The 17416-nt window shown below is 41.9% G+C and overlaps 1 protein-coding gene across 1 annotated transcript in view; it reads left to right on the top strand.

Annotated features, from left to right (window-relative positions):
* The window catches only part of LOC128710450 (protein sax-3-like), a 67800-nt gene that overhangs the window by 39026 nt on the left and 11358 nt on the right, over positions 1-17416 (top strand). The window contains exons 2-3 of the mRNA XM_053805502.1: positions 12787-13083; positions 16418-16717. Coding sequence (XP_053661477.1) covers positions 12787-13083; positions 16418-16717 — 597 coding nt within the window. The remainder of the gene's footprint in view (positions 1-12786; positions 13084-16417; positions 16718-17416) is intronic.

The following is a 17416-nucleotide window of genomic DNA, read 5'->3' as shown; positions in this document are numbered from 1 at the left end:
TGAAATAATCATTAAAGATTGGTTATCATAAAATCAAGTCTTTGTCACAACGTACGATTGCTGTCGTGCGACAGTAAAATAAAAAAAGTATTACGAATTACCATAGCTAGTTATAGAAGCCTAATATTACTGTTTTGTTGTTAATTTATTATTTACATTTAGGCTTTTGTTCTGTTGATTTAGTATAAAAAAATGCCAACTATAATTTAATTCTAAGTCCACAAATAAGCGTCACCCATATTTGGGTGACACGAGTCCCTGGAAACATTCCGCGTCACCCAAATGTGGGAGATGTGGTACGAAACGTGTCAATCAGATGAAAAATAAAATAAAAGGCTTAACAAAAATATCACTTTTATCGTGACAGATGTGATGATTTCTCACAAAAAAAAAACATAGTACAGGTGTTAAGTAACTCCAGTTATAAATAGTATACTGAATTCAAGCTGTGAGTAGCTGCCAGTGAAATATCAAAACACGCTTTATATACGGCATGTAAATAAATATCTTTTGCCTGTTTTTTCCTTCTATCAAACATTATGGAAAGAAAAAATATCCCTATCGTGTTGTTTTTATTACTTCGTGCTTCAAATATTTGACATGAGACGCAGAAATTGATACTGGAAAGGGCGACGAACAGAAAGGGCAAGCGACGGAAGGTTTGAGGCTTATCCTAAACGCACCGAAACTTGTGTTACTTCTTGTCATTGTCGCGGTGTAGCTGGATAACTGACGCCCGCCAAATGTTGTGTCGTTGTCTGGGCGCGTTGAAGTTCGCAGGCGAATTTTTGCATGTCGTGTTGATCCAATACACTGTAAAAAAAAAAAGGAAGTGGGGTTAACCGAAAGGAGAGGGAGGCGGTGGAGTGTCGAGGACTGCGTCGGTTCGGTTCTGCTGCGTGTGCCAACAGGAGACGTGTTTGGTCACGGGAAGGGGGCACTGCAGCACCGACTACTGGCCTGGTTGGAGAGTAATACAGGCGCAAAACAACAGCGAGAAACATAGACCCCTGCTGGTGCGGTGTGATGCCCACGTACAGCCCCACGATTTGCTACTAGCATTGATGCTGATTTATTGAAACAGTATGTTTCCCTTCGGCTGTTACCACCAGCACTAGCGACAGCGATGGTAGTTTAAACAATTGGCGGTATGGTTGTTGGGCAGGTTTTTGGACCTACGACACACCATCCACCATAGCCTATGTTCGGTTTTATGAAATACATCTGTTGCACGTCTAGTGCTTGTAGGCATAATAAGAATTCTACTCAGATATTCTTACGTAATTTCATTCAGTATTTTTTTATTAACTAGTTTAAATTCGATTGCGTGAAGAGTCTTCTATATCCCTTAATTCTATAAATACAGAAGTTTTTAATTAATTTTAATGAAATGATTAATTCATATCAACCGTCATTACAAATTCATTTGGTGACATTGCGATGTATATGCTGTTATTGTTATATAACTTGACACAATTTGTAAATTGTGTGATGTAGCAAAAGTGTTGAGAAGCCTTCAATTAAATCAAAATCCGTGATAGTTGTTGGAATGATATGTCTATTCGTCTCATTAGGGTCAGTAAAATAGGAATGAGAATTTCTCTTACATGACATATCAACGTACCTACTTTACCGGTAGTTAAGCACATATTTGTTCGCTAAACATTCATAACATGTTATACGTCAGCATCAATATTTTAAAGTCGAAGCCGACGTGAAGTCAAAAGGATCTTATCGGAAGACGTTAATCGTAAAGGCAAAAAAAAAGAAACAATTTCATACATCAGCTAGAAAATTTACAGCCACGGTGAGGCTACACCCAATACTTTGTTGAGCAAAGTTTGCATGAAGAATCTATACCCGCAGCTTGGAGTATACACATTCCCCGTGTCTGCCGTATCGAGTAGTTGATCTAAATTATACGTTGCAACTTCGCTGGTCGTTGCTGCATCCAACGCACGCGCCACCAAATGGTGGAGACCCGGCGAGCTAGGGGAATCATCTCGATGGTGGTCTCTCCGTTGGACATCGTGTCCTAGGCGGAGGTTTGGGAACTAAACATAGTTGCGCTTAAATTTCAGACAGTAAAACTTTCGAACGAGACGAGCGACGTGCGAAATCGGAACGAAACCGCCTCCAGAAGCGGCGAGCATATTCTTCGTGCATATTTTCTGCAACCAGTTGTATTAACGTCTGTATCTTCTCATGTCCGTGGTGGGGTGGTGATGGTGGAATGTACATTCACGATGAAATTCCGTTGACCGCATCCCACACACAAAACACAAACTGTCCAGCTGATATAGCTCAGTTATTCGAGGGAAAAGCAAAATAATTTTCTTGAGGTATCATGAGGTCCGCGGTGATGGCTGTATTTGGAGTTGTAATAAAAAACTCGTAAAAATCTCTCCAATATTGGATTATCAACGGGTGGCTTTGTGGCAGATGGCTTACAGGGGGTTGTAAAGGGAGTAGGACAACAGGCGGGTGTTAGCCGTTGCTCATCAGTATGACTGTTATGAAATTGGATACATCCATAATAAAGCAAGGCTACGGGGATTCCTGCAATACCAGTTGAAAACAGAACTGAGATGATTCCGAAGAAAATCATGTCAATGTTGTTACCACCCGGAACAGTCATTTTGTAACCGAAAGCATGATATATTCTGTTTCCTGTGCAGAGTTTTTGTCTTAAATATAATTAAATAAATTCATGATTTCTACTTTTCTAGAATAGTCTTCCTACGACTAGACTGGATTGGAAATTCCAGTCTTCTATTTATATTTTATTCTCAAATATTTATACATATCTATATTTTTGAGTACAATATTCGTTGCTTAATACACATTTACTGAAAGCTTAAAGTCTGAAATAATTAAGAAAGAAGTAATAAAGGTTTTAGTAGATTCAGTCATTGCCGCTAAATTGTGTTTCGAAGTCATCAATCTTTGGCAGTGTGCATAAATGTTTGTCTCAAATGTATCCATTTCGGACAGTGTCCATCAATCAAAAGGTGATACAATTTTTGTACAGACATATTTTTTTGCTTTGACTATATACTTCAAATAAACTTAAAAAACTGGAACGTTTTCTTACGATCATATTCAATACAAAAATGGTTGATTTTACCCTTTGTCGATCAAGCCCTTTTAAGCTATGATAATTAAATAGAAATCAAGATATAGTTGTTTTTTTTTTGCTTTTAGTTATTATTATTTTATTCAATTTCACAAGTTTTCGATCCAAAAAATCATGGTTTAAACTTTAACAGAAAATTAGATTTCCTCAGACAATCTTTGTTGATTTGCAAACACAAATTGATACACACTGTCAAAAATTGTTGCAATGGAGATCAAAATTGATCCACACTGTACAAAATTGGTGACCTCGACACCAAAACTGATGCATTTAAGATATTATTTAAGCCAAGACAATATATTATTTAAGACAAATTAAGTGGCAACAACTGTATGTAAATCAATATGTACCATCCTAACTTTCTAAGCTAAGCTAAGCTAAGCTGGTGACCTCGACACCAAAACTGATGCATTTAAGATATTATTTAAGCCAAGACAATATATTATTTAAGACAAATGAAGTGGCAACAACTGTATGTAAATCAATATGTACCATCCTAACTTTCTAAGCTAAGATATTTTGGACAAAACTATTTTATTGTCCCATAAAACGACAAGTTTGTTTTTTTACTCGTCGATACAAAGCTACAATGGATGAAAGCAGGAAGCTTTCCTTCCTGGCATAAAATAGGTCAGGATCGTTTAGGAAAATCATCACTAATGGGGGGTAAAGCAGACGCCCGGTTCCGGGGTAAAAAGCACTTCCAACACGCGCCCAGTAAGCGAACCGAGGCCCACACTTCTCGGTTAACCAATTTGCGTAAAAAAGCATTTGGCAATTAGGGCCAGTAAAAAAGCCTAACCAAACGTAGCCTCGTTATTGTGTTGTACGGTCCCAGCTCCGGCAGAGTTCCGTGGAAATCTCACTGTAAATATTCTATGAATATGAAATGATACGCAACACCGAAATGGGGTTGGCGTGTCTAAAATTAATTAAATCCTCAAAATGGAGCCTCATTCACAATAGGCCCCGACGGCGACGCTCCCATTTCGGTGGGGCTAATGGAAGGATCAACACAAGGTTTTTTGTTGGTGAAAGGGGGTTTGAAAGGGGACGGGGGAGGGGAGAGCAAAAAGGACACAGGACGATATCCACAGAGCACATCGACATTGTTTGCGTTTAGGTGGAATCAAGCCAACAATCGTGTCCTTGCATTGCTTACCATGGTTGGGTTCTCGCACCCCCCCCTCATGTGTGCGTATGCTTCGGGGATGAGCAGCGTTGTGTGTGGTATAAACTGGCTTACCGGGAGCGCAAATTTAGTGTACATCCGCATCATTTTCCGTTTTTCGTTCATTTTACCGGCACTGAAAGGGGAAGGCGTTCCGCGTTGTGAGGGCACAAATGGGAGGAAAGAAACCACTTGTCTGCCAGCATTTTGTTATTCCTAATAATTTGGCCCACGATGTTGGAATGTTGGGTTTATTATTTGGAAACTTTGCGTGCTTTTTGAGTTCGTATTATGCGAAGCTAGAATTAATGAATGCAATCGATTTTCACTGTGTTGTGTTTTCCTTTTTTTTTTGCGGTGGTGATGTCGTAGCACCCAAATTAGCTCCAAATTTTCGGACCATTACCGGGACATTTTATGTTAAAGTTGGTTGGAGCGCGATACAATTCGCGGAGTACCGTTCGCGGGGAAGCGAGGATTTTTTTTTGTTTGTTGCTCCAAGGGCTCATCCCTTTTATATCCTAAAGCATCGGCTAAAAGTGGTTTGGCTACATTAGCATAGCCGCTCGATGATGTTGATTGCTGGTAAATTAGGTTATGTTTGCGTCGTTGCTTGATTATGGCCTGCTTAGCGAGATTAAGCCGAGTTTAAGGTGAAACTGGTGTTGGTGGGCGGGTGCAGTTACCTGGTCGAAATTATATGAACTCTTTCCTCGAAATGGGCATTAAATATTAATACATTGATAAAGAACGGAGTAGAGTTAATCCGTTGATGAACTTTCATCTTCATTCGAATAAATAATTTTTTAAGTCAAGTTTTATTTTTTTCTAATAGATTTACTTAGTTGCAATAAATAATGTTTAAATTACAAAGGTGATCTTAAAAATAAATTTCTATACTATTTTTAAAATAAAATTTTGGAATTTATCTATTTTGCTTTCTCTATGCATTCTATACAATAAATAATAGAATATAAAAATGCTCTAAAACTCCATATTTTGTTTTAAAACTGCATAGGAGAGCTCCGTGTCGTCCAGCGCTAAAAAAGAACTCCATTTCCAACTCTTCGGGGGGGAAAAACCATGAAAAGAAAAATGGAAATAGTTGTTCATGTTGACAGCTTGCAACCTCATTATACCCATCCATGTCTCTCCACGCTAGCGTCCACTCACTCAGCATCGTGAGTTGGCATCGGGGACCGGCAATGTCATTCTGTTACCTTTTGCCCTGACCACTTCACAGCACACCAGTGCGCAACGCTTTGGCTGTTGTGTGAATGCAGCGGCATTTTTTCAGCTTCATCTGTGCACCTCCAGCCACTCACGGGAGTGTGGGATGGGGTGGTAATTTTTCAACGATTGAACCTAAACCTTTGGCCACTAAATGCACTCGGACGCACGGGGGTAGTATATGGATCTCTCACGCGTTTGGCAACGAACCCGTGAGTCACGAGGAGTCAACGAAGTCACGTGTCGGGTGTTGATGATGATGATGAGCATTGAATGAACCGGACGAAAAGGAAGACACATGACACGGATCGTTGACCACACGGGTTTTCTGTGTGCGCCCGCACTAGGTGTGGTGGTACACTTAACCGTCTGTTCGGCGTTGTTGCGAGCTACGCTGAGATGAGTGATTAACCCACGTCAGTTGTTGACCCGACATCAACAGGAGTGCAATAGTTTAGCGTCACCCAGGTCGGTTTGCGATGAACTATAAGCGCTAATTGGAACTCCATGTATATTATGCTTGCGGCAGCACAGCATGATCGAGAGAATAATTTGTTTTGTACGATCTTTCGGGAAGGGAGTTAACCGTTGTCCTTAATTGAGCTAATTAATGAGCTGATAATCATGTACCCTGCAAGAGTTCCAGAAATTATTCACTTAAAGGTCAGTGTGTTTTAAAGGTGGTGAATTTTTAGTATTTAAAGCAGACTATTGAAGTTTGTGGTGCATTGTTTGAAGTATAATGTTCAGTCACTTCAAATGTTTTCTCTTGGAGAGCATAAAACTGACCCGAACTGATGTCCCATAAATTTCTAACAACGGCGCCGCACAGTAATCTAAATTTTCGGGCGAATCAAGCGCCGTCGGAACTGGCGATGATACGGTTTTTGTTCTTACTCTGCCCGAACACACGGGGTATGTGCCATAGTTTGGTCGTTAAATTTGTCAAAGGCACCGCCATTAAAAACTATATCAATAAAATGTCTCAATAAAAAACTAGTGAGTGTGGGGAATAACTCGAAAGCCAAACAAGAGGCCGCGGAGCGATTTCCTGCGGATGGTGTGGATAGGAGATGCAATAAAAGTGCAAGGTCCATCACCCATCCAGCGGATAGGGTCGGAGTCGGAACACCCGTACCCGATGGTTTCTTTCATCCTCGTGGAAATTCTCGTGCGAATGATACAGATTCGTTGCCCCGACGAGACCGGGGGAAGCAAACAGGGCGTTGGATTGGATAGGAGCGAATGGCGGAGTGGCTGGACCCGCTGTTTGGAGACGATTATAGTATTGCATGGGGAGTAGACCGGGCATCGTCACCATATATTGGGGGTGCCATCTCACTGCACAGCTCATAAATTTTCGGGATGCAAAACAACACAGTTAAGCTGCAGCTTTGCTGTGAAGACAACGTCAAACACGAGAGGGAGGGTGACAAAGATGCACACAAACGCGCAAAGGAATGTTTGTGGCGTAGTTTATAGTGAAGCTGGTGGTGGCGCCTCTGGAATGTACGGTCTCTTTACCATGCTGCACCATGGAGGATCACAAGAGCCACACTTCTCACACGTACTCAAGATGAATCACCGGTTAGGAAGGTTACCCGTTGTGGTACGCAAACCATTGACCGGTGGCGGTGTGTTGTTTTGATTAGGTGCGCGTTGTTTGTTGATAACGATTTTAATTAAATTTGGTTGAATTGGGAGGCGGCTTTTAAATTGGAGGGGCCAACATTATATCACCCAATAACCATCGTGGGAGAACGCCAGCCTTTTTTTTTTTGACAAATGCGGCCTCGCTCGTTACCTCGCGCGCCATAATTTCCTACTTAACGGAATGATGAATGGTCACCATCAGAGTGCGATCATCACAATTTCGGAGTGGAAAAAAATACAATACCACGGCGCACCACGAGTGGCTGTAGGTGCTCTCGCTATGCTTGTTTTTTGCATGATGATTGGCGTTGATTTATTTATGGTACCGAGACTCGCTTTCCGCTTGTGTGTAGCGCGTTCCGTTTCTTCCATAGCCCCACCTCGCTTAACCTTACGCTGGCCCTGCCCTGCTGATGGTGGAATTTCGAACTATTATGTCAAGTGGAAGAGGGCAGTTCACACCGAACATTCAGAAGTAGACAGCTTGAACAGCTTGTGGAAAGGAAAATATTTACCCATCGCAAATGTCGGCGTCGACTGCCATTTCCCCGATTTTCTCACTTTGTTATTGCGCCGGAGATGGAGGCGGCGAAAAATCAAAACAAGACCGCTCGACACTGAAACCTCTCCGAAAACTGCTCTGGACGGTGCCGAATGGCTGCTGTTCTCGTTGCCATTTGCGTTGCGGAAGATGTTGTCAGAAATTGCTTCATCAACGTTTGCTACTTGATCGCTGTTCATCGCAACCGTTCAAACGAGAACTGGTTGAGTTTGAATCAGCGATACAGTATTTTTTGAGAGAACAAAAAAAAAACTCCAGAACATATTAACTATGGAATGAACTGGTAACGGAGTTGTAGCCTTCGGAACATGTTGCATTTTTTAAAGGTACTCATTTCAACGAAATCGTAAACAAGATGGTATGATTTATGTTTTACAAGGAATGTGCTTCGGTTTAAAAAAAAATAGAGGCGTGTCGTCACATTTGCTATATTCATTAATATACCTCAGAAGAGGATGTTGAGAGATATATCATTTTCGCGTTTGTGATGTGAAGTTAGGTTCTTGGTGCTTCCATTTTCTTTATTGCCTTATTGAAAATATTGGAATTGTGCATATATAATAATAAGTCGTGGGGGTTAACCATTAAACCAGATCTTTATTCCTTTAAGATCAGATTAGGAGTGTCTGTTTTAGAGCCTTGCGTGGCTCATCCAGCTGACATTGGCGTAACTGTCAGTTGGGCAAGGTTGTGGGGTTCGGGTATGACATTACATTGGCATGGTTTACGGCGAACGATTGCTCACGAGCGATCGTTCGTGATGAACTCACATCCCAGTTTGCATGCTATATAGCATACCCTAATGTTTGTATTTCACAATTTTAAACGAACGTCAATACGACGGTTGCAAATCATTTAATGTGTTATATGATGTGCAAAAATTGTTTTCTTACATAGAAGTCGGTAGTGTTTTATAATGAATCAAATTGTTTAGGTATTTAATGTTTTTCTAGGTTTTAATTATATTAAATCTCCTCAGCTGTCAACGCATATCATCCCTAACTTGGAACAATGACAAAACAAACCAATCGATCGATCGATCGGTACTCTCCAGTTACTCTTGGAGTAACTGGAGAGCTCCATACAAACCTGTATCGATCGATCGTGGTACACTGTAAAAAACAAACATGAAAACGATACAAACTGTTCTGAGTAGAACAGTTTTCATTTCAGTTTTTTACCATTACAGTGTTTTATTGCATGCAACTTGAATGAGCTACGCAGCAGACCCAACTGACAAAAAATGAACAAAAAATGAGCTCTCATGAACCAAACAGATGACCCAATCGACAAAATGTATGCAATTCTGAGGGCAAACCAATTCATTTTTAAAGGGCTTGACATAACGAACGATCGTTCGTGAGCAATCGTTCGCCGTAAACCATGCCATTATCTTACATATAATGTAATTATACCACCTATAACTATTAATATATATATATATAATTAATTCCAAACATTTCAGAATTCATGAACATTCTTATACAGCTCAGTCAGACAGATACAGATCTGATGTTTTGGAAAGCACATAACCTCAATAGAGTGTACACTTTTAACAGTAGCTAAAGAATAATACTGTTAATTCATTTCGCAAAAGGCTACTGGTGCTCAATGCTTGACTAATTGGCGTCGCCCTGTCGCTCTGAAAAAGATTCTGATCATGGAAAATAAGCTAAGAAAAAAAAAAACCCCAACCTGCATTACAGGTCTGAACCACCATATGGCCATTGGGAAGAACTAAAGTTGCTTGAGCTTGGTTTAACGGCTTTAATGTCTTGTCTCGTGTGGAGGGCGTTATTTTTTTGCCAACATACCTCACATTAACGATGCCTGCAGGATGCAGTGAAGAACCGATTTCTTTAGCACATAAACTTCAACCCAGCGTTTTAGTTTGGCGGAGGTTTACGTAAGTCGATCTATGCAGTTGAGCTAAGCCTTTGGAGCGAAAAAAAAGAATAGAGGAAAGGAATAGCCAGCATGAGCGACCGATTATGGTGCATTTCATACCACGCACACAAATGACATTTCCTTCAAGACAATGGCTAATAAATGTGCAATTATGGAACGGCTCTAGGCGGTTGCATCCCACGTACGGCGTTTATGTGTGTTGGCCAAGTTGCCATCGTGCGTCATGTGCGCGTTCGGCGACAACCCCGGTTTGAGGCCCGTGTGTGCGCGCAATAACGCGTGCAGAAATAGGTAACAGCCACACCGCCGATCGTCTGTTGCATTGCAGCTATAAGGCGATAATGCGAGGTCTCCACCTGATTGATCTTCGATCTCGTTTCTTGCATACGTAGCAAGTTTGCGTCTTTTTTTTTGTTTGTTTCGGGACTCTCTATAGCGCCATTTTAGCGAGCGGCGGCGGGTGTATCTGGTTTCCTTTTAAGCGTCAAAGCGGCGACGTTGGAGGGGGGACAAGTATGGGTGATAGCATTGACAATTGCACTCGTTGAATTGTGTGTGGGGGAGAAATGGTGTAGGCAAGATATGCTATAATGCTCGTTTTAGACCTCAATATAATCGTGCTATTTCCCTGTTGAGGCTTACGCGTGCACTTTATTAATGCTATTTTTTTTGCATGCGGTTACCTACTCTTAAAATATGCAAAACTTTGGGCGATATCTTGAATAAAATGATAATACGGCTAAGAGCCGTTATAATTATAATAACTAAATAAATAATAAATAAATAAATAAAACCTGGAAAACGTTCTCTCGATTGGACTATTATTTATTTAACCAATGTTGATCATTGAGTAATTCTTGAGTAGTTTCATATGTAGTAATCTTCTGAAGTATCTGATGAAAAAAAAAAATATAATCAAAGTCTTCTCGACATTAGCGAAGATACTAAATAACGCTTCAGCTACAGTAGCACGATAAAGTTTTCTAACAATAGTGATGTATTAGTCAACCAAACTGTTAAGCGCTTCAGCTATGAGTTTAGGTGCGAAAAATAATTCCAGCAAACAAGTTATTGGTGCAGTATTTGTATCTTAAAACCAAGAACTTACTTACTTGTCAGGCGCTACAATCGATTCGCGGTTTAGGCCTGCTGCAGGAGTCCTCTAAGTCGCTTCTGGTCCAGGAGTCCTCCCGGTCCTTCTGGTGAGCGCATCAACGTCATCCCGCCATCCTAATTTGAGTCTACTACATCTCCTCTGTCTATTTGGACGACCTAAAAGGACTTTACGGGCTGGGTCGTCCGGTGTCATTCTCATGACGTGACCAGCCTGTCAACGAAGCCTGGCGAGTCTAATTCGCTGTACGACAGTGAGTTCGCCGTACAGCTCATAGAGCTCTTCATTGTAGCGGATCCTTCATTGTCCTTCTGAGCATCTTCCACTTGAACGTAGCTAAGAGGGTTTTGTTAGTTTTGGGGCAAAGTCCATGTATCAGTGGCGTTTGCGAGTACTGGAACTATATAAGTTCTATGCAGTCCCAGTTTCGTTCGTTGCGACAGGTGTTAAGAGTTGAGAAGAGACTGTAGATTTTATTCAGACTATATAAAGACCGGTTGGTCCAGCAGCACCCTATCGCGTTTCACATCATTTATGTTATTCTGACTTTCGTCCCAAGATATGTGCAATTTTGAACGCATACAAAAGCGCGAAAATCGAAATAGAAATCGAAACTTCGAAAACCAAGAACAAATTGAAACATTTTGATTAGGTTTTGATTAGTTTGATGAGAAATAAATTATAAAATAGTAATTTAAACTTTCATGCTTTCTTTTTTCAAATGGCGATAGCTACATTTAACTTTTATTGTATTTAAGTTCTGAAAGTTTTGGGAATAGATTTATCGAGTGCGTGGTTTAATGGACTAACGTCTCCGTCTGAAAGCTGTTGAAACCAAACGAAAGATTTATCTCTTTATGCTCTATAATTAAATAGATGTTTTGGAAATTATAATTCAAGCCACATTCACGCAAACACAATTTCGTTCCGACATTTATTCCTTATGGTTCTCATAGACTTACTCACATTTGTCCGGGCAGATCCAACATCATCTTCATCGTCATTATCATTTTTTTTTTGCTGCGTTCCGGTATGTCAGATGCACTTTCGCTGCAGGCAGAACCGAGCAAACTTTACGACGACAGGTCGTATTCAGACGCCATTCGAAGCTTAATCCGTGAAAGAAGAATCTCACGAAGCGAACCAGTTTGGTTGGTCCTTGGGATCGGGCTGACAAATGTACTGCCCGGTTTGGCTGAATTGCTAAGAGAGGTCGGTTGCTGCTGGTGCACGAGAAAGTGCAACGCGAAGGAAACGCGAGCTCGCCCGGGGAGCCCTCGGACCGCGGGGCCACAGGATCATGATGGCACTAGGTTGCGTTGATTAAATGAAGCTGTCAAATTGAGTGTATATTAAACGGCTTCCATTTGCATGGCCATCCATTGCAGACGAACCGAGCTACTATGCTTCCGGTCTTCTTATCCGAGCCTGCTGCCCCGACGGCCTCCCGACCGTTTGCCATGAACCGCCCGGGTGCGGTTGTCCATAAGATATTGGGATCATGAAATGAGAACTTGTTATTACAGCAGGGCCGAGGCTGTCGATTCTGCCGCCGCTTGGTGCGGTAGCAGCTAACGCACCGCTGTATAAGCCTGTGAGTCATTTGAAATCATTACGTGAACATGGCGCTATCAACAGCTTCCCAGTCGTCTGCTGGAAAACACAGGCTTTTGGGATTAGTTTAGGGCTGCCTAACGGGACCCGTGCGGTCGGGAGTAACTTTAAATTATAACTTTATCAACTTGTGCCATTTGCCATGGTCTTGGTGTTTATTTCTCCCAGGAGCCTACGGAAAGGATTCCGGATTATAGCTTCCAGACCGGCAAGTATGTGTGTGTGTGTGCATAGTTGTATAAAATTTGCATATTTGACAATGATCCGGATTTCTGCTGTTAATTCTTGGGTGCTTGGTGGTAGGATTTGCGAAACCAGTGGTGCAAGCGGTGGAATGTTTCCTGTTTTAAATAGACGAAAATATTAATCGATCGGTTCTGTTTCTTCCCTGTGTATAGCCGCCCAGTATCGTCCTCCTCGAATCATCGAACATCCCAACAACCAGATCGTGCCGAAGAATGAACCCGTGACGCTGAACTGTAAGGCCGAGGGTGTGCCGGAACCGACCATCCACTGGTACAAGGACGGTGAACCGGTGAAGCTTACACCGAACCATGTACTGCTGCCGTTGGGTTCGTTGTTCTTCCTGCGGACGTTACACAGCAAGAAGGAGAACGACGCTGGTGTCTATCGATGCGTTGCGTCGAACATTGCCGGAACTGCCGAAAGCCGCAACGCTACGCTACAGATTGCATGTAAGTAAGCTAATATCTCTATGGGAAATTGAAATTCTTCCTTCTTATTGTTGGATTTTGGGCTAGGTAGGTACCTCAAAGGAATTAAAGCTTCTTCGTGTGACAAATAGAGAGGGTTAGAGTGTGTAAAATGCATATTTGGAATACACTGGTGCAATGTTTTATGTTGTGAGTTATGATGCTTATGAGTTATAAAATTAATGTAAAACAATTCATATCTTTATCCACTCCAATTTTCGGAGTGCTCCTCGGAATGTGGGCCCAAAATATTCAATGTTATAAAACTTGTCACACCTAAACATCGATACGAACGACCGCACGCCATAATTTACGATGCAAAGCACTCTGGCGATAAGCAAATGCACCTCCAAAAATAAATGGAACTTCTTCAAACTTTCATTCAATTATGTGCGGGTCCCACCGGAGACCGGCCGCTGCATCAATCATGGCCCCCAGGAATAATGTACTAGTGTCGCGACTGCATCATTCACTCGTTTTTCCCTATCCTTCGTGTTGATGTCGGAAGTGTTAGCCTTCGCTGCTTAACAATATATGCAAGATAAGTTAGTAAAGCGGAGAGGCGGTGTATCATGGCGCCATTCGGCCTTTTGCTGCTCGTAAATGCCGCCACATCCCAGCTCCTTCCTTCCCTTACCGCGGAGTCTCGCACACAAAACAAGGTGCACGCATCTATGCTGCGCTGATTTGCATAATTATTTATTACAACAATAATCCTACCTGATCGGAACAGCGCGCTTTCATGCGGCAGCACCTGAAATGGCAATTCCGTTCAAACCACTTTGTCTTCTATCTCTGTTGGGAGGCCATCACCGTTGGCCGCTTGCCGCTCCGCGCCAAAGTATATTCCCCTCGTGAGCGAGACTCCTATCATCCATGCAACAAATCGAACCCGGGCCGGCATGAACTTAGGTCGGCGCGAGAGTAATGATGCTAATGCTAAGACAGGGCAGGAAATTAAATGATAGCACTAACCGTCGCATCTCTCGGTACACCGGACTCTTGCGCTCGAAGCATAATACACGACTGCTCGGTGGTGAAGATCCACACAAGTCTTCTTTGTTTTATCCATTTCGCTAATGGTTGGTGCTTCCCGGGTGGAACGCGCCGATTCAAGGTGGAGTGATGTTGTGTCACATTGAAATTGATGCTTTGTCACTTTTATAAATAGGCATGAAGGTGTCGCCGAGGATTGATGATGTTCGATTTTGTTACGCGTTCGGTACGGCAGCGAGGCGAGACGCATAAATCTAGCACGGCGAAATGGATACGGTAGTGTGTTGTTATGCAGATTGAATTACGGCTCAGGCATCAGGCGAAAAAAAAAACTATCGACGATGGGCAGTATAATGGTGTTCGTTTTGTTGGGTGAAAGTATCTACCGTGAAAACGGTTGTTTTTCTGTGGATTGAAATGATTTTGTGATAATGGTCAGCATTTGTTTTCTGTTTGATGTTATAGGTTCATTTGGTGAATTTATAGCAGATTATCTGTTAGAGGAGAACATACAGTGGTGGTCACTTATGGAAGGCAAGCGCTGAAGGCAAGGCAGGGCTGCCAGATCTTGGACATTACATTACCATTAGTCTATTAGGAACCTCTTAATTTCCAAAAGCCCAAAATTTTCAAACATTAGAAGCGGTTTTTATAGGAAAAAGAACAACAGCAATGGAGCATCCCTGTGAGATCTATAAATATATTTTAAGATGATATATAATGTCCTTGAATCGTAATTCCTTGATAAAATCAAACAAATATATAACACTAGTTTTATCGATAGTTTTACGGTACAGTAATATCCTTGCAATCGTTTTTTTCCAATTAAGCAGGTAAAATTCGATTGAAATTTATAAACTGTATTCGTTTATGCAAATTTAATATTTCATAAATTTTCATTATTTTTTCTGTTTTTATTGATCTAACTCTATTGAATGTTCCGTACATGTGACGTAATCATTCGAATTTTCTTCAGACGTGGAGTACTCTTCAAAACTTGAGACAAAATTTGGCTCAGAAAATGTTCTAGAAGTTCATAAATGTGTACAACATATTCTAAAATATCTAAGAATGCTAAGAGGTACACAATGTCCATATTGCGACGACTACCACTGTAAATTTTGAGTAGAGTTTAGCACTCAAAATGGTCTATGGTAACGAAATTTCATTCAATGCTCGAATTGCTATCATATTGTATTTATGTACTACAATGATGTCGTAAAGCAGTAAATGTCTAGTTTTTTTTTTCGCATGTTAGACGTACTCACCGACATGCATATTAATACAATGTCTAATTAGAGCGTTCTGATGTGCGCTTTTACCCCATGATGGCATTATTTGTTCGACAGGTTTTCCCTGTTTGATATGTGCTTGCACTCGCTAATGAAAACAAATCTGCATAAATTATGCACCTCCATCGCCCTCCGCCATCCGTGCTGTGTCCACATGCCCCCGCAGTCAGCACACACAACGTAAGACAATGGAACTGTTCTGCATATAGCCCCAGTCGCATCGTCCCGACGCTAGCCCGTCAAAATGTTGATTAACAAAACCGGTGAAGTGCAGAAAGCCGACACATAAACCTTCCCCCTCCGTCTCCTGCTTGTAATGATACCGGATAATGACATACTTGACATGCATCGCATCCAGTGGCGCACTGGGGGGAGTCCATCTGACCATTTCGCGCTTACCCAGTATCATTACAGGGACAGAACTGGGTTGGTTAAATGCGTCGCGTTGCCGTTTTACATCGAGCGCTCGCTGTGTATGTCACTTGACGCTTGCAAATGCCTGTGATGTGTCTGCTGCCAGTGAGCGATAGCGGTGGCAGCAAAACGCTGGTAAGGACAGGTTGAACTTGTTGGCTTTGCTACGGATCATCGGCGACCGTTCAACATAGCCATTAGAAACACGATTCTGTTGCATCTCAACTAACCTTTATAATTGAGCCCCTGTTCGTTCGAGCCAGGGGTCTCTCATAATTACCTGTGCCGGTGATCCACCGTCGTGCATCGTTGGTCACATGGTACGAGCAACCAATTTAACCATACATGCACTTTTGCTGTACCTTTACACCCGGCAGCAGCCCCACCATAACCGATGTGTCGCGCTCGTCGATGATGATTTCCGAACGGGTTTTCTGGACAAATCTGAGCACCTTGTAAAATGGTGTCAATTCGATGATAATGATAGTCGCTAATGATGGCAAATAACAGCATTTGCTTAGCTATTCAACGAAACCCCGTACTCGACGCTGCCTTTTTCCTCGGGATGATGTTTAATTTCTCATTTTTTTTCTGCCCTTTTTCCCATTTTTTAGTACTGCGAGATGATTTTCGTGTCGAGCCAAAGGATACGCGTGTAGCGGCCGGTGAAACAGCCCTGCTGGAGTGTGGTGCCCCAAAGGGCACACCGGAACCAATGATCCGATGGATGAAGGATGACAGCTCGATGGATGAGCAGCTTCGGTTCGCCAAGGAGATCGGACGCATCCGGATCGTGGATGGTGGGAATCTGCTCATCAGCGATGTACGGCCGGCCGATGGAGGGCGCTACAAGTGTGTGGCGTATAACATAGTCGGTTCGCGCGAAAGTTCCGTCGCGCGACTCACGGTGCAAGGTAAGTGGACAGGATAATCGGTGCATTTTAAGTAAGATGTAACCATCTTCTGTGCATTGCACTTGACGTGCCGTGTCGATGGATAACTACATAATGGCTCGCAAAGTAGACACTAGGAAGATGGAGTAGGAATTCGTTGGTGTTGGCAAGACGATGGAGTTAGAATTCATTCAGGATGGAGGGAAGATGGAGAAGGAATTCGTTGCAGATGAGAAGATGGAGTTAGAATTCGTTGGAAATGGAGAGAAGATGGAGTCAGAGTTCAATCAATATGGAAAGAAGATAAAGTTAGAATTAATTGGGGACAGTTTAGACATCTGGAAAACGTTGTGCAGTTGTCTAAACTGAGACATAAAACTGTCTAAATTGTCATCTTAGATATGAGACGTCAAGTATACGTATACAAGGTTCTTACAGACATAACTTAAATAACAATTAAATGTTAATTTGATTGTGTTTTAATTCCATTCTTAAAGAAAATTATTCCTCAACTTCTCAATGTACTCAGGACGCACTAGTGAAGTTGATTAAAAATAGTCAGAATAATGAATTAAATTATGTCATCCTTATTACATCTTCCCTGGGCATAGACACAGATGCTAGTTAGCTGAATGCCTCGCAAGAGAGCAATTGTTTGCAAATGGTAAACACGCTGAGCATTTCCATTTCTGCATCTGCTACAAAGAAAAATGCTGATCC

Source organism: Anopheles marshallii, chromosome 2, assembly GCF_943734725.1.
Source record: "Anopheles marshallii chromosome 2, idAnoMarsDA_429_01, whole genome shotgun sequence".
NCBI lineage: Eukaryota > Metazoa > Arthropoda > Insecta > Diptera > Culicidae > Anopheles > Anopheles marshallii.
This window is presented reverse-complemented; position numbering and strand designations above follow the sequence as displayed.